This window comes from Ictidomys tridecemlineatus, chromosome 15, assembly GCF_052094955.1.
Source record: "Ictidomys tridecemlineatus isolate mIctTri1 chromosome 15, mIctTri1.hap1, whole genome shotgun sequence".
Classification (NCBI taxonomy): domain Eukaryota; kingdom Metazoa; phylum Chordata; class Mammalia; order Rodentia; family Sciuridae; genus Ictidomys; species Ictidomys tridecemlineatus.
Genome location: NC_135491.1, coordinates 10,324,805 through 10,348,616, shown reverse-complemented (window position 1 = coordinate 10,348,616; position 23,812 = coordinate 10,324,805). Strand labels below are relative to the sequence as shown.

The following is a 23,812-nucleotide window of genomic DNA, read 5'->3' as shown; positions in this document are numbered from 1 at the left end:
CCTCAGCCCATGAGCCTGGACTCAAGTCCCCTTCTTAAGAAGCATGGTCAGAGAGCCATGTTCTCAGGCAGGGCTGCTGCTGTTCAGTTGTCCTTTGGGCAAGTTGTTTGGAAGGTGACCCACAGCCCTGGTGGTTCTGTTAACTTTATTTTAATTGAAATGGAGGCATAACATATCCTAGAAAAATAAAGATTTAGGATATAAACTAGACACAAGGGTCAGGGTTGCCCCGGGGACAAGGGAATCTTTGGTCTGGGGCTAGAGGTGATGTGGCTTTAGTCCAGAGGAGTGAAGAGGGGACCCCACTCTGCCTACACCTGCAACCCTTCTTAGCAAGAAGGGAGAAGCATGGGGAAGGGTCCATCAGTCTCTGGGCCCAAAACTTTGTCCTCCACCCTCGGATTCCAAGCATTCTGAGAACACGGGGTATCAGTGGAGCTATTAATAGTGTGTTAGGGAGAAGAGGGAGCAGGAGATCTGGCCATTCCGCAGGGTCTTCAGCTTACAGCTAGTACCAGGTGGAGGAGAGCAGAGCCTGGATCAGGCCCCCAAATTCCCCATACATACGGCAGGACAGCAAGAAGAGGGCTGTAACAGAGGCCTCCCGTGCAGAGAGGGACAGAATCCTAGACAGGGAGTGGATAGCGTGTTCCCTGGCACCTCTAGGACTTGGGGGAGGCCGCCCAGGCTGGAGGGATGTAGTGTATGTTGGATCCCCAGACTGCCAACCCAGGCACTGTCCCTGCGACTTGAGCACCATTGTCAGAAGAAGTGATGAAGCTGAGCGGGTTACAGTTCCAAGGGCTCTTCCACAGGCACCGACTGTAGCTGGGTCAGGACCTTGGCCTCAGCTTCCAGCCCCTCATCAACTCCAGCCCCCGTCGTGGTCCCCAGTAGCAGCCCCTCAGGGTCAGGGTCTGGCAGCCTCAGCACGGTGTGAGGAACCTGTGTTCCCAGCCCTTTTTCTGCATCTAGCAGCCCCTCTGTTCCTGTGTTCAGCTCTAGCCCTGCCGGCCAAACTGGCACAGCTGCAGGTGACAGCATCAGACCCTCTGGCGGGGGTGCTTGGAAGCTGGGCAGGAGGCCAGAGTCCGGGGAGAAGGGTAGACTGGCTGCAGAGGTGGCCACAGTGGGTGGTGTTGGCTGCTGTGCAGAAAGTGTGCTCAGGCTGTGGGCCTCTGGGAGGGCGGGACTGGGGGCCACCGGGAGGGCTCCTTCAGGCACTGAGATGGCTGTCTCTGACTTCACGGGCAGGGCCAGGCCGGGGGCCGGTGGCAAGACCTGGGAGACCAGCATGCTGGTGGGGAAGGTGGCTGTGAGGATGATCTTGCCCTGCTGCACGGCCACACCTGTGACAATGGGGCTGCCAGACACAGGGTTGGCCAGGAGGAAGTTTCCTGTGGGGAGAGGAAATAGGTAAGAGTTGGAAGCAGCTGACCAAGAGCATGTAGAGATGAAGCTGCTGGAGGGCAGGCAAATGGCTCCCTCAGGATGTGTGGCAAAAACTTTGGGGCACACTGGCAGAGGGCACAGGGAAACACCAGGGATGAGATGCTTCCTCCTCCCAGAACCCAGTGACATCCCTACCCCAAGCTGCATCCAGGCGGTAGGGAGGCAGGAGGGAGTACCTGGGGCGGTGGCTGAAGGCAGCTGCAAGGCAGTCACGCCCACCCCGGAGTTGATCAGGTGTACATTGGCAGGGCCTGCTGCAGCTGCCACCTTCACAGGGCTGCCCGGTCCAGCTGCCAACAGCTGCAATGGCCCCACAGCCTGGGGCAGGGTCACCACCTGGGAGGTAGGCACCACCTGGGGCAAGTTCAATAGTGGGGAATTGGGTCCCAGGCCCGAGGGGTACCCGGGGGGTGGGGAGAGTGGCACCACCTGGGGGGCAGCCACAGTGGGCACCGGTCCTGGAGGCAGAGGGAAGGATGCAGCTGGTGGGGGGCCAGGTACCACTTGGGGCAGGGGCCCTGCCATGTCCTCTCCAGCTGACCCCGAAGTAGCCACCTGGGCTCCTTTGGTCTCAAGGGCCTCAGACTGCGCCTCCTCCAGCCGAATCTCCCCAGTCTGAGGGTCCATGACAAGGGAGGTCTTGGCCTCACTGGTCCCCTGGGGACTGGGCTGTGGTAGAGGGGCACCCCCTCCTCCTGTGAGCAGTAGGGGCCCCAGGCTGGAGGCCTCTCCCAGAGCCAGGCTGTTGATGATGACAGGACTGCCATTGAGGAGAACTGCTGGGGAGCTGCTGGCAGCCAGGAAGCTCCCATTTACCAGGATGGAGGGGGAGGCGGGACACGGAGTGGGAGGGGTGGCCCCTGCCAGGAAGATGGAGCTCTGGGTGGGGGCCTCGGCAGCCACTGGGGCCATCCCTCTCTCCAGGTCCTCAGGACTTCGGCTGGACTCATCCTCAGTAGTGGGGTTCCCATCAGACTCGCTGGAGGGAGAAAGGGTGGTTAGCTGTGATCCCTGAGGGCGGGATTCTCTCAGGAGCAGGGGCTGACCCCTGCTTCCCGACCTGCCCCAGCCCCAGCTTTTGTGGACTATTTCAGGGGTCATAGATCATCCCAAGGCCATCCAAGGACCCTGCGTTGGTAGCCACCACCGCGGGAAAGCTAACCCTGGAGCACTGAACAGCCTGCTTTCCGGGCGTTTGCCTCTGGGCAGGGCCGTGCACCGGGGCTTCCCCCAAGTCCCCTGGGTAGGCAGACGCGTGGCCTGGACAGTGAGGAGGCAGTTGCCTGCTCAGTTCCCAGCGTCCCTCCCAAGAGGCGTCAGAGGAGAGCGAGGCCGGGTGCGCGCGGGGTGGGAGGGGAAGGGCTTGGGTTACAGGGAAACCGGAGCCGGGGAAGGTTCACGTTTCACAACAAAGGCAGGGGCCGGACCACGCTGTTCAGGCTGGAGGGGGCGTGGGGGTGGGTAAGAGTAACGGTCAGGGAAGGGCCGGGCTGCGAAAGCGCCCAGAAAACCACCCCTACCCGGGGTAGGGTGGGCAAGGGCCCCTCCCCCACCCCCTTTAGAGGCCCTCATTTTGGCACTGTTTGCCCCACAGAGATCCCGAACACAGGGGGATCTGATTTGGAACTTTGAGTGCAGCAGCGGGAAGAAGAGGTCTCCGGGGCCTCCGTTTGAGGTCCCCGGAGGAGAGGAACGAGGACGTGGGCCTGATCCATCCACGCTTAGTCCCTACGCATCTCGGAGGCCTAAGGATGTGAGCGGGAAGTTCCAAGAAGCCCGGCGCCAAGACTCCAGCAGTGGGCACGGGGAGTTGGAGGCTGGTGTCCTCGGGAAAGGGGGACTTGCGCCTCCCGGATCCCCTCACCTCTTGCAGGGCGCGCCGCCGCCGGTCCCGGTCCGGTCGCGCTGTCGCCGGTTTTTGAACCAGTTGCTGACCTGCGTGAGCGAGAGACCGGTGAGCGTGGCAAGGCGACGCTTCTCGTCCGGCGTTGGGTAGCGGTTGCCGCGGTAGCAGGCCTTGAGCGCGGCGCGGGAGCGCTCCTTGAAGCAGTAGACGGTCTCCTCGCCGTCCCAGATGGTCTTCGGCAGCGGGAACTTCTTGCGAAGCCGGTATTTGTCCACTGCGCCCAGCGCGCGGCCGCGGGCTCGCTCGGCCTCCTGGTAGCGCGCGCGCAGGTAAAGGTCCTGCAGGAAGGCGTGGTGGGCGGCAGGGAAGGGGCGGCTCTCCAGTAACCGGTAGAGTTCGGCGTACTCGCCCCGCTGGAAGGCCACCAAGGCCCGTGCGCGCAACACCGGGTCGCTGCCACGTAGGCGCTCGGCCGGGGGCAGTGCGCCTAGGAAGCGGCTCAAGCGACCAGCGTGGCCCGCCTGTAGCAGCGCCTCACAAACGCACGCCACCTGCTCCGGCGAGAAGCGGAGGCCCGTGGACGGTTCGGCGGCGGCCTCCGGGGGTGACCCAGGGACTCCCGGGGACCCCGAGTCCTCCGCTCCCGCAGCCGCTTCGCCCGCCCCGGCCCCGGCCGCCGCCGCCGCCTCACCCTCGGCTGCCTGCAAAGTCTGCAGGAGCTGGCGCGCTTCTTCCTCCTCCTCTTCGGTTGCCGCCGCCACCGCCTCCCCACCGGCCGCCGGCCCCGCGCTCGGCTCGGCAGGCAAGGTAGCCATGTTTTGCAACTTTGGGAAGTTCCTCCCTCCTTCTCCTCCCTCGGGTTTCCACCAGCCCCCTCCCCCGCCCGTCCCCTCTTTCTGCCCCCGCCTAGCGCTTCCCGATCTTCTCGCCACACCCCCCCTGCCCCCCGAATGCCAGACCCCAGATCTACACTTGGGTCTCTGTCTCTGTGTGTCCGTCCCCCTCTCCGTCTGTCCGTGATTCTCCCTTTGTTTTCCCTCCGCCTCTGGCCGCGCTTTTTGGTCCCCCCCCCCCGCCCCCAGAGTGTGCCTCTGGCTCAGGGCCTCAATTTCCCCATCGGGACAACAGAGAAGGTAACGGTCCGTCCAGGAGAGCTAAGGGCGCGAAGCCACCTCCGTCCGGAGACTGAGCTTCTGCACGCCTCCGTCTCCAGGGTCCTCCGAAGGCCCCCCCATTCCCATCTCGGCGCGCGCTCCGCCCCTCGGAATTCCCGGCTCCGCAGGGGGGCGGGTCTGGCAAGGAGGAGGGGCGGGCGAAACAAGGAGAAAGTTTGCAGCAACTTTTCTTAAGCGTAGGTCCCGGGAGCGGATGCGCGTGGCCTGCGCAGGCGCAGTGGAAGAAGGACGGCGGCGCGCTAGCCTGCCCAGCCCCCTTCTTCTCAACCCTTGGGGTGGCACAGCTGAGCCACAGCTGGGGGGGCGGTGCCTCATTGTGGCCCGCTCGCCATGTCCTATTGGCTGGATGCCGAGGTCCCGCCCCTCATGTTTTTTCTTCCCCTTCCCCGATTCGTCCTCTTTGCGTCCCGCTAGCTCCCCGCCAAGCTATTGGCCTGCCCTACTGGCCTCCTGATTGGCCCACCGGGCAACCTCCTCCGCAGAACGCGTACACAGCTACATCGCGGAGTCCAGAGCTTCAGGCTGACGAAAGGGTCTTTTATTTGCGAGGGTCGGGGGTGGGGGTCCTAGGTGGGGCCAAACAATAAATACCGAGGAATGTCGAGTCTCAGTGCATCCAAAACGTGGATTAGGGTGATGGGGTCCTGGAGGCTGTCAGCAAGTCGGAGGATAAAGGCAATAAATATCCAAACCACCAAGACGGGCGGAGCCAGCTGTGGCTCCTAGAGCAGCGCACGTAAGGGGGGAGGTGGGCTGGCAAAAGCAAAAGGTTCCCGAGGGAGCAGGCAGAGGTGACGCCGAACGTTCGCTGCGGTAGAACGTTCCGGGGAGAATAGGAGTTCATGCACAGGGAGGATTTGTGGTTTGCGAACAGATGGCAGGTGCGTGGAGGGTGAAAATCGGATGGCTGAGCTCCGGTCGGCTGCCTTTTCGGACCGCGATTTGCCCATCCAGGTCGAGGATGGCTGAGCTCCGGTCGGCTGCCTTCTCTGGACAGCGATCTGTCCATCCACGTCGGGGCCTCAACCCGCCCAGAAGAAAGCAGTGATCGGCAACTCCCCCCAGCAGCAGCCACAGCAGCCTCAGCAGCAACAACATTCCTGGCTGCAAGTCCCCCGCTAACCCCATTCGCCGGCCAAGGATCAGCTCCTCCCTTCCCGGCCGCCAGGGGGCGGGCCCGGATCACAGGATTGGAGCTGGGCGAAGACCCGCGCTCGGAGCGGTATGAACTGGGAGGCGGTGGGAGCAGCTTCTAGGCCGAGCCCGGGTCACCCAACCTTTTAACCGAGCCTGAGGTCTAGGGTTCAGGGGACGAAGGTGGCTCCCGGGCGATGACAGATTGGGACGAGATGGCCTGCGCTGGCCACCAACCCAATGCAGCCCAAGGAGGCGGCACGAGCCAGAGCAGCGGCGAACACGAGCAAGGAACACGCCTCCGATAGGCCAGGCCTAGGGACCTATGGGCGAGAGGGCGGGATCAGCACTCGGGACGGCCTGATTGGTTCCTGAAAGCCGACCCGCCTATGCCTATAAGGGTCCTCAATTCTCCAATCCCGCCCCACACCCCCTACAGCTGGCAGCAGTGGCTTCTCGGCTCGCCAGCCAGAAATCCTGTCGCAGCTCATCATTGGCCGCTTCCTAGCGGCCTGTATTGATTGGCTGCCTGTGCATCCTCCCTTCCCGCGGAGGCCAAGCCCCGAAGGGGTGCAGCTAAGCGGTGGTGGCATGGGGTGGGAGGAGTGAGGCCGGGGCAAGGCAGCGGCAGCGGCAGCGAGAGAGCGTGGGACGTACCCTGGCAGGGAGCAGCAGGTGGCGGCGGTGCATGGGGCCTGGCCCCACCAGCGGGGACTGGCCCAGAGCCACGGCCGGGGGGCCATCTAGCTGGAGAGAGAAGGGACAGGTGACCCGATCGGAGCCCAGCCTAGCCCTGCCTCCTTCGGCAGGGGGTGGGGGCGGGTGAGAGTGAGGAAAGTCGAGGTCGGGGGGAGGGATTTGATGAGAGGCCCGAACTGAGGGTGAGCCCTAAATCTGTACGGGAGGGGGGTTAGCAGGCCTGAGGCAGGGGAAAGAGAGGGGTCTTACATGGGAAGGTGGATCCGTGGCCCGGGGACTGGGGACCCCCGTGACAGCTGGAAGGAGAAGAGAGAGGCGTATGGCGCGTGAAGGGGCAGAGAAGGGAGGTGGCGCGGCGTGCCCCAGCCTGGGCCCCTTTCCTCCCCCAACTTGTCCCCCTCGCTGGCCCACCTCCTCCCTGGGCCCTCCCGGAAGGGGGCAGAGGAGGGACTCGCCTGCGGCTCCCTCTGTCTGCAGCAACTCCAGCCGCTCCTGCAGCTGCTGGATGTGCACCTCCAGGTCTCGGTTCCGGGCTTCGGCCTCCTGTAGCTGACTGAGATGAGGAAAGAAACGTGACCCACTGGGGTCTGGGCTGCAGAGTGCCAAGGGTGTCGGGGACCCTGTGCCCCGACCTGGCGAAGTTCTGGTTGGCCGTGCGGATGGCCTCCAGCTCGAGGCGCAGGTTCTGCCGGCTGAGCACCTCCTCCTCCAGGGCTTCCTGGAGCTCCCGCAGGGTCACCTCCGGCTCTGTCTCTGCCACGGGGGCAGCAGTTGGATCTGCCACTTCAGCCTGTGGGTGGGGACTGGGTTTGGGGCCGCCTGTAGCTCCTGGAGCACAGCTTATCCACTCCCCACCATCACCCTGTCTCTAGAATCCCCATAGCTTCAGCGAGTCCCCTCCTGTCCACACAGGAAGCAAAGAGCTGTTCTCAAAACTCAGCTTGACTGACCATGTCCTGTCCCTGATCCAATGTTTCCAGTCCCCAGTGCCCCAGGACAAGGTGGCTTTACCAAAAGGCCTTGCTGGGTTTGTTTCCTGCTGGTCTCTGCACCCGCCCCTCATGTACCCATGCAGCCATATGACTGACCCTCTTGTCACTTTTCAGAACAAATCAGCCTCAGATAAACCGGCAGGGTCCCCTTCAGGGCTTCTGCTCTTGATATTCTCTCTACTGACCATGGGACACTTTTCTCTCCATGGGTGGCCCTGCCTCTTTCACCAGTGCTCGGCTCAAAGCCCCCCACGCACACACAGTTAGTGCCCTGTTCTGATGTCCTCATAGGGACCATCTCTTGACTGAAGTGACCTTATCTCTGCTGCTTTGTCTGTTTCTGTCCTCTAAATTCCCAGAAGCACAAGGCACCTGGCAAGTGCCAGCGGGTCCCTCCTGCTGCAACTGACCAGCCTCTCCTCAGCTACTCACCATGTCCTCTGGGGGGGACACCCTGGGCTCCACGCTGGGCTCTTGCACACGTGGCTCAGGCAATTGCTGGGCCTCCAGTTCCATTGGTGTGGGGTCTGGGACCTCACTGTCCCTGCAAAGAGGAAGAGGGGAGGAAGACTCCTTCCTACCCAAGAGGCTGCCAAGCTCTGGGAACCCATGTCCGAGGGCATGGAGCAGCTGGCCCATGGTTCAACCAGGGGTGGGGGGGAGTGAAGGGGGGACCAACTGTCAGGTGAGTTGACAGGCCCTTCTCTGTCTCGCATGTGGCCTCAGGCCCCTGGGAGCTGCCCTTTCTTATCTATGGAAACGGGGCCCAGACACCATGTTCCAGGGTCTGCACATTCCCTCCCTTAACCCCATCACCTTTGCATACCTCTCTCCTTAGGACCTCAGAACAGGGAAGGGGTCCTAATGAGTAAGACCCTGCCAAGTTCTGGGCACCTCCAAAGATGTGGTCATAAGACTGGATGTGGGATTCCTCAGACTGTGACTGAAGCTATTAGGACACCCCCTCATGCTCAGCTGCTGGGAGGGGGTGTAGGGCAGAGATCTCCTAAGAATGTGAACTTTCAATAAAAGTGGCATCCTTTGACCAGCAGTCTCTCCCATGGGAATATGCCTCAAGGACCTATGTACCCTGGACAAGCTCTGAGACCAACCTGTTGGCTGTTTGTAGCAGCCTGGGTTGTAACAGGTCGTGTTAAAGCTGACCTGACCTGACCTGACCTGCAGTGAGGAGGAGACTAGACATGCTCATGACTGATAAGGGATGCAGATTAGGAAGCAACCTGTTCTCACGGTGGTTAAACATGTTTGCCAGCTTCGAGCCAGGGATGTCGCTGAATGATGGGCTCAAACGCAAGCTTCCTTTTCCTTAATCTTATTTCTTAATTTACTTGTGATAAGCAGTCTCATTTATATAATTGATGCTTTTTAAAGGCTTTATTGTTACATGACTATATTCTGTTAAAATTGATTGTAAAATTCCAAGCTTATTTTACCCCTGACTCTGAGTACTAGAAATGTAAAAGTCTAGGGTTGCAGAATTCTGGAAGACCAAGCCTACCGGCTTTAAGGTTTTGCAATTGAATCTAAAATGGTAAAGTACTTTAGGGTTCCTAAGAGTGCTTTGTCCTAAAATGATCCTGCAAAAAGAATATTGATCCCACAAACCGACGGGTCACCAATAAGCCTGGACACAGTGGTCCTGAGCCTCCTCCTGGGGCCTCTGCAGGCCGGCACCCTCCTACACCTCACATGCTGCACAGGTGCACTTACCTGAGGGCCATACAGGAGTAGGAGTAGCCCACAAAAGGCAGGTGGACCCCCAGCGGCATACCTTCCGGAATGTCCGACAGTGTTTCCTACGCAAGGGACACACAGATGTGACTAGCAGTTACCAGGGCTGGTCCCTGACAACTGCTGGTCATCATGGCCCAACAGTTGTCTTTGTTGTCATGGCTTAGGTGTGCTCCAACTCCAGGATCATTTAAAATGACCTCCCCATCATTTTTTTCTAGTCGCCTGTTGCTTCCCCTTCAAGGCCCTCACCACACTCTAATCACAGCCTTCTCTGGGGTGTAAGTGGATGAGGGCAGGGGCCAGAGCTGACTTGGTCAGTGCTATGTCTCCAGAACTGCCCAATAGAAGGGCCCCCAGGCCTGAGTGAAGGATTCTGGGGCAGTTTGTTAAACTGACACCAGGCCCAGCTACTCAGGAAGCTGAGGCAGGAGAATCTCAAGTTCCAGGCCAGCGTGGGTAACTTAGCAAGACCCTATCTCAAAATAAAAAATGAAAAGGGCAGCTGGGCACTGTGGTACATGAGGCTGAGGCAGGAGGACCTCGAGTTCAAACCCAGCCTCATCAACTTAGCAAGGCCCTAAGCAACTCAGCCAGACCCTGTCTGTAATAAAAGGGCTGGGGATGTGGCAGTGGTTAAGCACTCCTGGTTCAATCCCTGGTACCAAAAAGAGAGAGAGAGAAAAGGCAAGATGGACAAAGGAAGGAAGGAAGCTTCCTCTCTTGCCTCTCTCCTCTCATTCCTCCAGGAATCAGTTCGGATAGCCCCTTCCTCCAGGAAACCCTCCAGCACCTTCCCTCTGGGTCAAGGGCCCAGCCCTCTGAACTCCATCTCAGCCCTGATAATTCTGGGGACTGGACTGTCTTCCCCATTTGGACTAGGTCCCGAGCACTGGGTGGGCACAGCAGGTACTCTAGGGAATGAACGACTCGGAACCCCAGAGGTAGGCACTGTAATTACCCCAATTTTATGGAAGGGGGATGGGGAGCTTCCCTCAGCGGAACAGGGGCCGCAGATACCTACCCCGCCCCCGCTCACCATGGCAGTGAGCCCATCCTCCACCACGTCAAAGTTGCAAGTATCCGTGGCACCCTCGAAGTCCGGAATAAAGGGGGGCAGGCTATCTCGAAGTCCCTCCCAGTCAAGGCCAAAGAAGAAAGGATGCTTCCGGAAATCGTCTGCTCCACCACGTCCTAGCCTTATCTCCGCGGGACACAGCAGACCTTGGATGAGGTCTCGAGCCTCTTCCGGGACCCCAGTGTCTGCCAGTGGCAGAGACAAGTGCTCCTGCTCGGAGGAAGAGTGAAAGAAGAGATGGTGGCCTGGGAGCAGTTGTGGAGCGGCAACGGGTCGCTGTGGCTGAGCTCACCTTGTAGTGGACAATCTTGCCGTAAGTCTCAGCCGTGGAGTCCGCATAGAAGGGCGTCTGCCCGTAAAACATTTCATAGGCGAACACACCCAGCGCCCACCAGTCACACTCAGGCCCATAGCTGCCGGTCCCAGGGCCGCCGCCCACAGCCTGCAGGATCTCTGGAGACAAGTAGTCGGGGGTACCCACAGCCACAAGGGACCGCACCTGTGCCAACAGGACCAGAGCAGTCCTCCTGACCACCTCCTAACCGAATGTGTGCTCCCTCCCCTCCCACCTCCTTGACGTGTCCATCCCTGCGCTAGAGGACACACTTGGTCCAGGGTAGCTTCCTTCCTTCTCGAGCCTCTAAATTTAGTCCTGCCCCCACATCGCACCTCCACGTCCCCTCATTGGTAGGCGGAGTTGCTCACCGTTCCATCAGCCCGCAGTTTGAGGCAGGAGCCAAAGTCCGCCAGGCGAATGTGGCCGCAGCGGTCCAGCAAGATGTTGTCCGGTTTGATGTCCCTATGCAGAGGGAAGAGGGAAGAATGTTGAGTCTTTACCTTGCCAGGCTCTGCCCCTTTGGGCAGTTCTGCCTAGTGCCGTACCTAGGGTTCCACCCCTGTGAGGGTTCTGCCGTTCTGGACCTCACTCCCCAGGCCCCGCCCCCAGTGAGCCCCAACAGAGGTGAAGCGGTCCTTCTGTAGACCCGTCAGCTCTAGGTTCCATCTTCCAGGACCCTTCCCATACAAGCCCTGCTGTCCCTCTCAGGGCCCCGCCCAGGCCCTGCCCCTCAGCCCCTGCCACGCCCACCTGTGCACATAGCCCAGCTGGTGCACTGAGTCTATGGCCATGACAATCTCGGCCAGGTAGAAGCGCGCCATCTCGGCCGGGATCCGCTCCCCAAACTTGCTCAGCAGCGTTAGCAGGTCCCCGCCCACGTAGTACTCCATGACCAGGTACTGAGAGGGGGCGCGTCATGGGAATCAGTAGCCCTCCCTAGGCACCAATCTCTGATCCCCAGAGGCAAGGACTCCCAGAGCCACCCGTTCCTGAGTAGAGTCCTCGCAGCCCCATACCAGAGAAACCCTAAAGATCTTCAAGGCCAAATCAGAGACCCTCCCAGGATGTCCCAGGACAGATCCACTCCCCCTCCCAGAGACACTAAGGGAAAAAAGACCTCCCAAGGCTCAGAAGATAGATCCCAGATACCCAGCGCAGGCGTTGCGCCGAAATGCTGCAGAGCGCTCTCACCCCAGGGAAGTTCCCTCCAACAGGCTTTTCACACAAACACCCGGAATCGCCAGGAAAGGGGCACTGAGGACATCACCTCCCACCCCCTCCTCTACCTGAGAGGCGTTCCTACCGAGACACACTCTCACAGGCGTGCAGGGGCAGCGGCCCCAGGCCGGCCACTTCCTCTCCCCACCGGAACTCACCAGGTAGTTCTCATCCTGGAAGGCGAAGTGCAGCTGCGTGATCCAGCGCCGGTCCCCATTTGCCAACACATCCCTCTCTTCTCGGAAGCACGACACCTGTGTGACACCCGGAGGAGCTAAGGGCCAGGAGAGCAGATCCCGTACCCTCCCCCCCACACCCCAGCCCGGGCCCCCACCTCTCCTCTCTTCAGCATGTCCCACTTATTCATAATCTTCATGGCATACACCTGGCCCGTCTGCTTCATCTTCACCACCGCTACCTGCAGGCGGAAACACAGGGACTGACAGTAGCCCAGATGACTGGGAAAACCAAAGGGCCTGGACCAGACTCCACCACCATCTTCACCCAGCTGCGGCCTCACCCTGCAGTGGCCACGCCACGCCCCTGGGCCTCAAGCCCCGCCTCCAGCCCAGGCTCAGTCTTAGGTTCTAACATTCAGTCCATTCATCAATTTCTCAGGCCCTGCTCCAGCTCCTGTGCCCCACCCACAGCAAATAAAGTGCTGGCCCACAGGGCCACTCAGGACTCACCTCGCTGAATGCCCCGCGTCCAATCACCTTCAGAATCTCAAAGTCATCCCTCTGCAGTCGAACCTCCTTAAGCCTCGCTGCAATGGGCTCCGCTGCAGTAAAGGAAGAACAGAGGGTCACTTGGATGGACAAGGGTCTGTCCTTCAGTCTCCCCTTCTCCCTGCCCCTCAGCTCCACTGTAGCTCTCCCACATAAACACCATGTGATGTTCTGGGACCCTCCCGTGGAGGAGAGATGCCTGGGGACCTGTTTTTGGCACAGGGCTTGGGCCAGAGGATGCAAGGTGGGAAGAGCTGGGCAGCACATGCCCTGGAGCGGAAGCCTTGAAGAGCAGGTGCAGAGACTGCCCATTTCCAGACCCCGAGCCTCAGGCCCTGCACCCTCACTCTGGATGATGATTAAGGTGCTGTCTCCGGTCCCCGTCCCCAATCCCAAACTTTTCATTTTGTATGTTTTTGGCTATGACCCAGAGCTGCGGCTGTGTCCAGCAGTCTAGATGAGGTGCTGTGCTTCTCGAAGCACATTTTGAGAAACAGAATTTGGAGCTAGGAGGCCTGAGAGAGGGGACACCAGTGCCAAGGCACAGCTGGGGCACTGTTGGAAGGGCGTCCAGCAGTCCTCCGGGAAGGCAGCAGGAGGGCTCCAGCTAGAAAGGCTCAGCAGCAAGGGGTACTGGCCAGGAGTGGAGGCCGAGGTTCAGGGACAGTGGGAGGTTCAGAGGGAGGCCTGGCCTCCCACAGGGTGGAAGAAGCCAGAACCTGGCAGGCAGGGTGGAAAAGGGATGGGTATGGGCATTGAAGAGGAGAAATTGAGTAGGTGGTGGAGGTGAGAGAGGGGGTTCAGGGAAAGTGGGCCCACAGGGAAGAACAGGCCAAGGGGAGGACAAGGGAGGGAGGAGAGCGCCAAGACATTGAGCCCTTTTAAGGCAGCAGGAACCCAGGCCCCCTCCCCCACCCTGGAAGCCTGGCAGGGGAGGGGCTGCAGGATGCAGCTCAGGCCACAAAAGGACTTGCTTCTTCCAGGAGAGCCAGACCCCTGCCCCCATCCCAGATCTCAGTTTACCCTGCCAGCCAGCTTTACAGTCGGTAAAAGGGAGACCAAGAGAGTCACAGAGGAAAGGGGTGGGGAGGGGAGGGTCTTCTAGAGACTGAGTGGCCTAGCCTTTGGCCTCCACCTTCCCATCTGTGAAATGGGAGAGGAGGAGAGGAGCAGGCCCTGAATCATAAAGAGAAGGATAGGGGACCAAAGGGAGTTGGGAAAGGTTCAGACAATGACCAAGAAGGGCACACAGGCCAAGGGCCAACAGCAAGACACTGGGGAACAGGCATGTGGAATGACAAAGCGACAAGGTATTGAGGTTACAACAACTAAAGAGAGCTTGAAACTATGCTGGGTGTTGCATGGGGGCAGGAAATTGGCCTTGGGGCATTTTTCCCCCAGACTTGTCCCCAGGTCCTGGGAAGACCTTTTAAGAAGGGTCTTTGTAAGACAGCTAGAGGGTTAGAGGCCCTGAAATAGGACCACCAAAGGAGGCAGGAGCTGGCAGGGAGCACGAGTTGGCCCACCCAGGCTAGCAGGGACCAATATATGGGGGATAGGGTGGCATCACAGAACCCAGGGAGAAAGGGAACAACCCCAAGTTGTTCCTCCTCAACCAGGAAGACGGGGATCTTGTGGCGTCTGTCTGCAGAGCTGGCTCTTCCTCAGGGCCTGTGAGTCACTGCACCCTCTCGGGTGCCTGGGCACCTGTTGGGGCAACTGGAAAGGCTGGCGCCGAGCACCTGCCTGTCAGCTACACCCCTGGCAGCTGCCCATGCTATCCCTCTTGGCTAACCCCTGCACTTTGGGAACCAGGGTAGAGGGCCATAGAGGCCATTTGGGGGAGAGGGTCCTAGGAGATGGCTGCAAACATGTCCTAGCTCTGGACTGGGGCAGAAGGAGCAGGAAGAAAACAGGAGGCCAGGCCCAGCCTAGCCTGCCATGGTTCCCCAGCCATGGCTCTGAGTCACGGCTGCCCTGGCCTCTGCTGGCCTTACTCTGCCCTGCCAGGGTGGCACAGCGGGTAGGGGCATGTTGCTCCAAAACCCAGGTCCAAGCTCTGGGCCTCCATGCAAGATCTCTCCATGTTTGTCCCGTTCCTTAAGAGCCAGGCCCCTGTCCCCGCCCCACCCACGGGGGCCACACAGGCAGCACTCACCCCACTGCAAGAAGTCGGCCACATACTTGTCCTGGGCCAAATCGGAGGCACCCAGCTCCTGGTGGACGCCCAGGAGAAGGTCGAGCAGGGGCTCCAGCCCCAGGAAGCCGGGGTCCAGCGCCAGCTGCTGGAGCCGCCTCAGCCGCACCTCGGCTGACATGTTGGGCAGACAGCACCATGGCCCTTCCCCGGGCCGGGGCACGGGGTCCTCCTGTCACGGGGCCTGGCAGACCCTGTCCAGGCCCCGGAGTCCTGGCTGCATGTCTGCCTGCCCTGACTGTCCCCTGGGCCTCTGGCCACTTCTCTGCAGCTGAGGCCTCCTACTTTTCTCCCCACCCCTTTGTCCAGCCCTCCTCCCGCCTCCCAGCTTTAACCCCTCAAGAGCCAACACCCCAACTCTCCTTCCAGCACCCCTCAGAACACTGCGGTGCCAGACTGCAGGAACTGAGAATCTTAACTTGCACCCCCAATAAAAAGGTGGAGCCTGGGGAAAGTCAGTGTGAACGAGGTCCAGAGGAGCCCTCCCACTGCCCAGAGGGGCCAATAGAGGCTCCGTGACCCAGGACCTACCCCTCTGGCTCCTGCCAAGCCCCAGCACTGCGGGGTGGGGGGGAGGCGAAAGGGGTTGAGGCCTGGGAAGGGGGGCTGGAGGCCAGAGCAGCCTTTCTTGTGACTCAGCAGTGGAATCCAACTTTGGGACAGTTAAATTTAGCCCTGGGCCCTCTGCTTCACACTTTCTCTTTGGTGGGAGGTGGGGAAGGGGTGGTAAGGAGAGAACCGGGAGGGGATGCTCTCAGAAGCCAGGGCCAGGGGTGACCTGCTGTCCAAAGGCTGGGGGAGGAAAGTGATGTGGCCAGGCCCTCCCCAGGCAAAGGAGACCCCAAAATAGCTCCTTGGCCCCTGGCCTGGTGGCCACATTCCTGCCCAGGCTGGGATTAGAAACAGAAACATGTCGGGGGTGGAGCGGGAAGGCGCCACTCCCTGAGGCTCTGAAAGGTGGCCAGGAGGAATCAGTCTGTCTTTTCAGGGTGGACAGTTCTCTCCAGAGGAAATCACGGCCTCCAGTGGCACTGGATACCGGGCCAAGGCAGGGCCAAGCCCAAGGCATCAGGCAGTAAAGACCTGTCCCAAGGTAGCTCAGGGTATTCACAGGGAACCTTGGGAGCTGCCTGGGGACTGGGCTTCCGGGCATGCCCTGGAGTGGCTGTGATACTTTAAAACAACTTTCAAAATGCCCACTGACAAAGAGGGGCCCCTGCTGTCCCCTTCAAGACACTGAGTAATCAGATACTCTTCTCCCACAGGCCCCCCACAAGGTGCCACCTCCATGTGCAGTGGACCCTGTCTTCCCGTCCCTCCCCAGGCTGAGGGAGGCAGGCCTGGCAGCTGCTTCCTTTTGTAGCTGCCAAACACACGCACACACTTGCACACACTTCCTCTCACTCGCAGAGGGGACCCAGCTCTGTGCAAACAGGGAACTTTAGTATAAATAAGAGGTCATGGGGGACAAGGAGGCCCTGGGGGCTTTCATAATTTAACACTCTTCAAAAGCACAGACAATAGCAAGGGGTGGGGTGGGCTAGGGCGAGGGCCCTCAGCCCAGGGGCGCTGCAGAGCTGGAGCTCCTTGTGGTGGGGAGGTTCTCCCCAGGAATGACCAGTCACATGCTGGGGACAGGGGTGTGGGTTAACACTGATGTTTCAATGGAAGGGGTCATTGTACTTGGCAGTGGGTGGGGACAAGGTTGAGGCCCCATGGGCTGCTACATCCCCCGTATGTGGGCCAGTCTGGAGGACCCCCAATATTTGTGCAGGGCGGGGGGCTGGAACAGTCCTTTCATCATGGTTAGTCTTGTTAATACGTTGATCCGTGAGGTCAGCAGGGAGGGTTATGGCTAGGAGGTTGGGGGCATGGGGTGGGGGACCCCCGACATCCACGGCTTCACACCACTGTGCCACTTGGGGAGTTGCCTGGTTGGGAGGAGATGCCCTGGGGAAGATGAGAGGGAGATGGGAGAGGTTAGAAACCACCTGGGACTTCTGTTTATGCCCACACAAGGAGCCAGCCAGGAGTCCTCAAGGCTGCTGCCACCCTGGCCCTGCCCCTCAGTCCACCCCAGACCTGAGGCTGCCACCCTAGGCTGGGGCACACACAGCTCAGCTAACTTCCCTGTCGCAGCAGTCGGCACTCCGATAAAATAATTCAAGTCCTCGGTAATCCTGGGCAGATGATGGGACAGGGGCTGAATGGAGGGGGGTACTTCTGACATGAACCCCTGAGATGCTGGAGGAGGAAGAACTCAGGGACAGTCCTACCTCTACCACTGACTTGCTGGGTGACCTGGGCCAACTTCCTTCCCCTGCCTGGGCCTCGGTCTCCTCGTCTGTGAACTAGGGAGACAGAGGGGTCTCTTTCAGGACTCAGTCCGACTCCCCAAGCTCCCCCACCCCTGCCTCTGAGACTGCTGTTGGGTTCCAGGGATGCAGAACTCTAAGCTTCTGAAACCAAGGCCCCAAAGATCCGAGTGGCAACCCTCAGATCTGGGATCCTAGGTACTATGCCCAAACCCTAGGGAGACAAGACACCAAGACCAGCTCCACACTCACAAGGTGCCTGAACCCCACAGCCACCCTAGAGGTGGGGGCACTCACCACAGGCCATCTGAAAAGCACTCTGCCCTAAGAGGTAATGCGTACTCAAAGAAGGGTACTGACTTGCCTAGGATCACACAGGGAGCAGAACTGCAGGCCTGGGCCCTGGGTCTGACTGCCAGCCCAGAGTCTGCAGTGGGCTCAGATGCTAAGAGCCCAGACCAGGCCAGAGCCAGGCCCCCCGCTCAACTTGCCCCTGGAATATTGGCCCAAAGTACTTTACAAAGCTCAACATTTAAAATCCAGATTTTCCATAGAAATAGCTTCTAGTTCAAGTGACAAGCACTAAGACTGGGCCATGCTGGGACCACTGCCTGTTCTTTCAGCAGGCGGCCATGGCCTTGCCACCTCCCCTCTCATTCTTGGCCTTCTCTACTGACTGAAGGCCAGGGCTCTAGAAGCCATCCCTAAGCCTCAGAGGTCCTGTTCTGCGACACTTAAGATCTCCACGCTTGCCCTTATCCCACGTGGCCAGAGGCTGTGCCAATGACAAACCCTCTGCCCACACCCGCCTCTTCCCAAAGAGCATCCTCCTGCGGGCTGGCGACTCACCGCCTTGCCGGGCCGGGCCCAGGTGCAGATGAGGCCCTCCTGGCAGGCGGTGATGATGCAGTCCTCCAGGAACAGCAGCACGGTCAGCCGCTCCTGGGCGATCTTCTTACACACAAGGGGCTCCAGCAGTGGCACCTCATGGATGCGTGGGCACAGCGCGGTACCCAGCACTTTGGCAGGGTCCAGGCGACTGCGGGGGGCGGGGCCGCTGGGCTTGTCGCCACCGCCACTGCCTCCCCCGCCGCCCCTGCTGATGTTGCCCAGGCTGTGGTAGCGCTTGTGTTCCTTCTCGGACCCCCGGTCCCGTCGCTCCTGCAGCGTGAGGGTGGCAAAGCGGCCGATGCTGAATGGAGTGCCCGGCTCTGCCACTGTGCCTGGGCTGCTGGCCTTGCCACCACCTGCCGGGTGTGGGAGGCTGTTGGAGCGAGACAGGGAGCGGGGCAGGGGGCCTGGGCCTGACTCACTACCCCGAGAGCTGCCCGTGGCGGGTGGCGTGGCTCCGGGTGTGCCAGGGAGCGTGCGAGTACGGGCCAGGGGCGGGTGCGGGGAGAGCACATCTTCGGTGAGGTCCCACAGGCAGAACTGTGTGTCCTGGCCCGCCGAACCAAAGCGGTAGGTGATGGAGCCAGCCTTGGGCAGCGGGGACAGTGGGACTCCCCCACTCGAGCTGGTGCGGGTGGCCTCGGGCTCCTCTTCCTCTTCACCACTCCGATCCCCTTCAGCACTCGCTGCTGTGGTCTCCTCTGCTCGTGTAGTGTAGGGGTCAAAGGCCACAGCATTGACCCAGGACTTGTGGCCATGGCCCCGAGCCACCACCCGTCCCTCAGTGAAGGACCACACGGTGACCAGGTCATCTTCACCTCCTGTCACCACGTACCGGCCATCAGGGCTCCAGCACACACACAGCAGGCCCCCAAAGTAGCTCTTCATGAGCCCCCGCAGGAGCATGGAGTCGAAGTGGAAGACACGCAGGCAGCCATCCTGGCTGACGCAGGCCAGGTGTCGGCCATCAGGTGAGAAGGCAAACTCGTTGAGGGGCCCCTCGCCGACTGCCCACTTGGCCAGCGGGTTGCGGGGCGCCTTGCTCTTGGCAGTATAGACAGCAAAACCCTCGCCCTGCTTCAGCAGGCTGTACTGGGGAGGGGCCGAGGCGCAAGGATGGCTGACGTTGTACAGGTAGAGGTGGCCACTGGCGTGAGACGCCAGGAACAGGCTTTCCGATTCAGGGAGCCACTTCAGGTATGTCACCTTAGTCTTGTCGATCAGACGCTGCAAGGGGAGACAGACTGGGATTGGGAGAAGGCTAAGAACCCCTGGCCTACCTGTCCGCAACCCAGACCCCCAAGGCCTTGGGACATGCGCCAGCTCACGCAGCAGGCCCTGCCGGCACAGCAACTCCCAGGCTGAGGCAGACAGACACCAGATCATAGGAAGGCCAGGGAACAAAGTCTACCTTGGAGGTGGCCCCAGGGAGTTCTAAGGGGCCTCAACCTCCCATCTTTGGCAAGGGGACAGTCCTGCCCATCAGAGAACTGTACTCTGCCTAAAGCTCTCCCTCCTCTTCACCATGTCAAGCTTAAAGCAAGAAATTTCACAGAAATGAAGGGATCCTGGTCTGTCTGGTTCCGGGCTCTGGGCCTGGAGTGTGAGCAGCTCACACAGGGGGTGCCTTGAACACACTCCCTGGACCAGTGAATGACAGCCCCTCCTGCCAGCTGCTCAGAACTCTCCAGGCACCTTTGCTCCTCTTTTCTCCTTCCTCGTAGCTCACATCCAATCCTCCAACATATCCTATGGGCTTACCCCTCAAAGGACCCTTAGAACTGACCCCGCCCTCCCACCCTACTCCAGCCACCCTGGCTCCAGCTGCTGCCAACCCCACAGTGCTCATCCTGGCCTGCAGCGCCTGGCTCTTCTCTACGTCACCAGAGATACTTTTAAATACAAGCCAGCACTTGGCCCTGCCCTGCCTGGAACAAACATTTTGCAACCTTCCCCAACTGGGGTTCCAGAGAAGACCAAGCCCTAAAGCCCTGAGGTAGCCACTGTGTGTGATGGACAAACCTCTCCCAGGGGTCCAAGCTGCCTCCATCCTAGTGGGGCTGAGAAAACCCTTTCTGTTCTATGGTTCGGACTGACCAAGCTGTGAAAGGACAGGCTTCCGCCTAACACGGAAAATGCAGTCCCCCCTGACCTTCCAGCTCTGCATAAAGTTATTTCATCTACCTTCCTTTCTCCCCCATCACTATTCCAGCCACAGGGCCTTTGGCTGTCCTGCCTCAGGGAATCTGTCCTTCCCTGGGAATTTTTCTCGCCTCCTTCAGGTCTTCATTTCAATGTCACCTCCTCAATACCCTCTTTAAACTCACCAGCACCCCTCCTGCCCTCCCTGCAGTGCATTCTCCACGGGTCTTACCACCTGCCGACACACTGGACGCTGAGCTCATCTCAAGTGCCTGCTTCCCCAGCCTGACTGAAGGCTCAGCGGGAGCAGGCCCGTCTGTTTGTCTGTTCACTGAGATGTACTTGGAACGATGCCTGGCACAGGATAGATGCTCAATAACTATTTTGTGAATGGATGAGCTAATGAATTTTTAATCCATTCACTCTTTCATTCACTTCCTTCAGCCATTCATTCTGAGAATATTTCTGGAACACCTTCTCTAGGAATGAGATACAGGACAAGAGCAGTCCCTGCTTGCAGATAAGGTCACTTGCTGGCATTTCCTCTTTAGCCAAGTTGGCCCAGGCGCCAATCTCCATGTATAATTTTACAATAGTCTTCTCTGGACGAGAAACAATTTTACAGAAGAGGAAAACTGAGACTCGAACAGCCACCTTCCCAAAATCACAGTGAGTAAAGGAATTCGAATCCAAAACCCACAGAGCTTAGAATTTGCAAAGCAAGACATCAAAAAAGTCCCAAACAGTGGCTGGCCTCAATCCTCTAATCTGCAAAATGGGAACCATACTTTCTTACTCTGTCTGTTGATGAAAACTCTAGAAATAAAGTGTTCAGTACAGGGCTAACATGGCACATGGCCTTGGCAATTCATTCTTTACCTCCTCACCACCCGCCCCTCAGGCCTACACTGCTCTCAGGAAGCTGCAGCCTATGGCAAATAGCATGTGAGTGGATGGGGAAAAAAAAGGTTATCTGGGGTCTGCAATCACCTCCTCATTGAATAGCTTGCTGGTGTCCTTCTTGATGAGATCCAGGTACTGCACCTGGCCAGCCGAGAAGCCCACCAGCAGGGAGATGGTCTCTGTGGCAGCAGTGAACTGGTTGAAGTCGTGGCAGGTGGGCTGGGTGCCCTTATAGATCCGCTTGTCAATAGGCTTGTTGAGGTCAATGGACTTGAGCAGTGGGAGAAAAGCAGTTATTGGTTTATACCACTGAGAGGAAGGAAGAGAGGCTGAGGTTGGGGGAAACCGCTAAGAGGAAGCAAGGTTAAATCCCTGAGGGAAGTGGGCAGGTGGGTGGGGAGAGAGTGAGCAACCACAGACAGGAAGGAGACCCAAATATCAGAGGGGGGCGGAAGCAGGGGAGGGGATAGGGAGGAGGAAGGGGGGTTGGAATGGACCTAGAAGCATACTTCCAAAGATCACAGTGCCATTCCAAAGTTGGACCCTCCCACCCTGAATTTAGGGGCATCCTCACTCATAGCCATGAGGCTTTATAGTGCCTATGGTTGCTGAGTTCAGCTCTCTTCCATGACCTCAGCAACTCCCTTGGGACATAGCACAATATTCCAAGACCCCAAAATCTAAGGGTCACTCAAGTCCCAAGGACTTTAAAGCCCAACATCCCAGGATTCCCTTCAATTTGCACAATTCAGGGGCCCATCAACCTCATGTTCCCTCACATTTTAGATACATTCATTTACTTCTGGGCTTTCAAGATCTCCATCTCTCCAGGGGTTTTGCCCTCTGGGAGCTACATCACTTTAGAGATGCCCATGACCCTTAGGATCCCATATCAGGACCTCCCATCACCTCAGATCTCCATCAGCTTAGATTCTCAATTCCTTCAGGCCCCAATTTTTCTAGGATCTCAGTCACCTATTACCTCTAAGACCTCTAATACTTTCAGAATCTTCCTCACTCCTGTGCTGCCCATGTCTTAAGAACCCCTCCAACACCTCCAGACTGCCAAGACTTATGAGTTGCCCATTTGATCCGAGCCTGATCACCTCAGGAGTCGCCATCACCTGCAGAATGCCTGCTACCTTGGAACCCGGCGGGGGAGACCTCATATATCATTTCAGATTGCGCCCCCGGCGTCCAGAACACGCCACGCTGGAGAATTCCCCCATCACTTTTCAGTCCTCCATTACCTCCAAGAATCCTGTCTCCTGTGATGTCAATTGCATCTAGGATGCCTTTCTCGGGGCCCCACGTCAATCTGGGGACTCTCCTATCACTTTCCTGAGACCTCCGTCTTCCTAGCATACAGGCCCCCACGATGCTGGCCACTCACCCGTTGGCTCCCGCGGCGACAGCACCCGGGGTAGAAATAAAGCTCACGGCCCAAGTTGAAGCAGACGCGGTCTCCTCCTGCTCCCAGTCCCGCGGGCGTGGCGGGCGGCTCCCCGGGCCCGGCGCCGTCGGGTTCCCCGAGGCGCACGAGGCTAAGGCGTACCGCAGGCAGCGCGGGCCCAGGCCCAGGGCCTGCGGGCGGAGGGGACCCTGCCGGGCCCGCAGCGCCGGGGCCGGAGGCGGAGGTAGGGCCGGGCGGGGGCTGCGGCGGCTGGGGTGGCGCCGGGGTCTGGGCAGAAGCCGGACCCGACCTGCGAGCGGCGCCGTCGCCGGGGAGCAGCTTGTAGAAGCCCTCGCGGGTGCGGAACTGCGACTTGATCTCCGCGCAGTCCCCCATGGCAGCACCGGGGCCCGAGCCGCTCTCTGAGCCGCCGGCCGCCATCTTGGGCGCCCCCCGGGCCCCGCCGGACCGCCGCCCGCAGCCGGGCCCCCTACCGGAAGCCGGGGGCCCGCACCGGAAGAGGTGGGGTCGTTGCCCGGGCGACGCCTCTTCGATTGGCACCCGGGTCCGGGGGCGGGAAGAGCCCCGGCAGTCGCTCGGGTAACGGTTCTGGGGCTGTGGGCGGGGCCAAAAGATGGGCGCGGCCTCCGTGTGGCTATCCGACTTGTGATTGGCTGCAGGGGCAGGGCCCTCAGGGGAAGAGGGCGTGGCCAGTTGGAAATCTCAGTCCCTAACAACGGCGCTCTGGGGACTGTTTGCCTAGCAACGGAGAGACCCTCAAGAGATAGCTTTCTTCAAATTGGATCCTTCCTATGACGTCAAAGCTGACCCCAGCTGATCCTTGTGTCTTCTTAGAGCTCCAACAATACACCCTACTGACCTCCAACAATACACCCTACTGACCTCCACTGACAGTTCAAAGTCTGGCTGACCACAAGCATCACTTCTCCCCCACCCCTTGATGGTCCCTCAAATCCTGGCGGACCCCTGCGTATCCACAAGCCCCCCCAGGATTCCATCTGATCCACTATTGGTTAATTTTTCACTAACCTCCCTATATATATAATCCATGACTTCATTATCTTCAATAACCACACACCTCCAAAACCCATGTCTGCTTCTAAAATTTTATTGGTTCCTGCATTGTCACCAGTGTCCCAATGATCGATCCAGTAACCCAAAGTCTCCCCTCACTTCTGCTGAAGACACTCGTGCCCTAAACCCATGTACTCAGTGACTTCCCAGATTTCTTTTTCAGAATGCCCCAGAGGTATTTCACACTCAACAAGTCATATGGTGAACTTGGCATCTTACTCCAAATCCTGCGCCTCTCTGTGTCCCGGTCTTAGGGTCACCTGGGCCACAGACCAGGTGTCTTCCTAGATTTGTACCATTTCTCTTCACTCCCTTTCTCTTCCAGTTCCCAAGTCTTTTGCTTTCCACTGCCTGAATTCCTCTTTCCTCGTTCTTTCCTCTCTACAGCCCTGTCCAAACTCGTCTTCGGCTTCCTGAGACCCCCCATCACCTGCATCAATCTTGTTTCTGGTTTCCAAGCCTGCT

At 59.2% G+C, this 23,812-nt stretch overlaps 3 protein-coding genes and 1 long non-coding RNA gene across 16 annotated transcripts; 1 reads left to right on the top strand and 3 right to left on the bottom strand.

Moving 5' to 3' along the window:
* Positions 1 to 128: 128 nt before the first annotated feature.
* Positions 129 to 4,190, bottom strand: Six5 (SIX homeobox 5). Of its 2 annotated transcripts, XM_078031837.1 has the most exons (4): positions 3,317 to 4,190; positions 2,269 to 2,431; positions 1,629 to 1,806; positions 129 to 1,397 (listed from the first exon to the last, which is right to left on the bottom strand). In XM_078031837.1, exons 1-4 carry the CDS (start codon positions 4,111 to 4,113, stop codon positions 790 to 792), a joined length of 1,746 nt encoding a protein of 581 aa, XP_077887963.1. In that variant the 5' UTR covers positions 4,114 to 4,190; the 3' UTR covers positions 129 to 789. The 2 variants fall into 2 exon arrangements, with proteins under 2 accessions (XP_077887963.1, XP_005338291.1); XM_005338234.5 differs by having other exon boundaries at positions 1,629 to 2,431.
* On the top strand, positions 2,427 to 5,080 carry LOC120888130 (uncharacterized). Of its 3 annotated transcripts, none has more exons than XR_005731612.2 (2): positions 2,427 to 2,788; positions 3,047 to 5,080. It is a non-coding gene; the product is annotated as an uncharacterized LOC120888130 (long non-coding RNA). The 3 variants fall into 3 exon arrangements; XR_005731613.2 differs by lacking the exon at positions 2,427 to 2,788 and adding an exon at positions 2,805 to 2,909; XR_013430706.1 differs by lacking the exon at positions 2,427 to 2,788 and adding an exon at positions 2,827 to 2,913.
* Positions 4,990 to 14,908, bottom strand: Dmpk (DM1 protein kinase). Of its 9 annotated transcripts, none has more exons than XM_005338237.5 (15): positions 14,570 to 14,906; positions 12,373 to 12,464; positions 12,018 to 12,101; positions 11,842 to 11,937; positions 11,216 to 11,364; positions 10,834 to 10,927; positions 10,421 to 10,627; positions 10,090 to 10,338; positions 9,030 to 9,115; positions 7,731 to 7,842; positions 6,939 to 7,096; positions 6,762 to 6,859; positions 6,556 to 6,602; positions 6,265 to 6,350; positions 4,990 to 5,930 (listed from the first exon to the last, which is right to left on the bottom strand). In XM_005338237.5, the coding sequence occupies exons 1-15, from the start codon at positions 14,727 to 14,729 to the stop codon at positions 5,771 to 5,773; spliced, it is 1,878 nt and encodes a 625-aa protein (XP_005338294.1). In that variant the 5' UTR covers positions 14,730 to 14,906; the 3' UTR covers positions 4,990 to 5,770. The 9 variants fall into 9 exon arrangements, with proteins under 9 accessions (XP_005338294.1, XP_005338292.1, XP_005338295.1 ...); XM_005338235.5 differs by having other exon boundaries at positions 10,075 to 10,338; positions 14,570 to 14,905; XM_005338238.5 differs by having other exon boundaries at positions 6,265 to 6,354; positions 14,570 to 14,905.
* A 1,122-nt stretch (positions 14,909 to 16,030) lies between these two features.
* Positions 16,031 to 22,845, bottom strand: Dmwd (DM1 locus, WD repeat containing). Of its 2 annotated transcripts, XM_078031838.1 has the most exons (5): positions 22,253 to 22,845; positions 20,947 to 21,129; positions 17,773 to 19,041; positions 16,885 to 16,959; positions 16,031 to 16,558 (listed from the first exon to the last, which is right to left on the bottom strand). In XM_078031838.1, exons 1-5 carry the CDS (start codon positions 22,691 to 22,693, stop codon positions 16,511 to 16,513), a joined length of 2,016 nt encoding a protein of 671 aa, XP_077887964.1. In that variant the 5' UTR covers positions 22,694 to 22,845; the 3' UTR covers positions 16,031 to 16,510. The 2 variants fall into 2 exon arrangements, with proteins under 2 accessions (XP_077887964.1, XP_077887965.1); XM_078031839.1 differs by lacking the exon at positions 16,885 to 16,959 and having other exon boundaries at positions 22,253 to 22,840.
* Between the last annotated feature and the right edge of the window lie 967 nt (positions 22,846 to 23,812).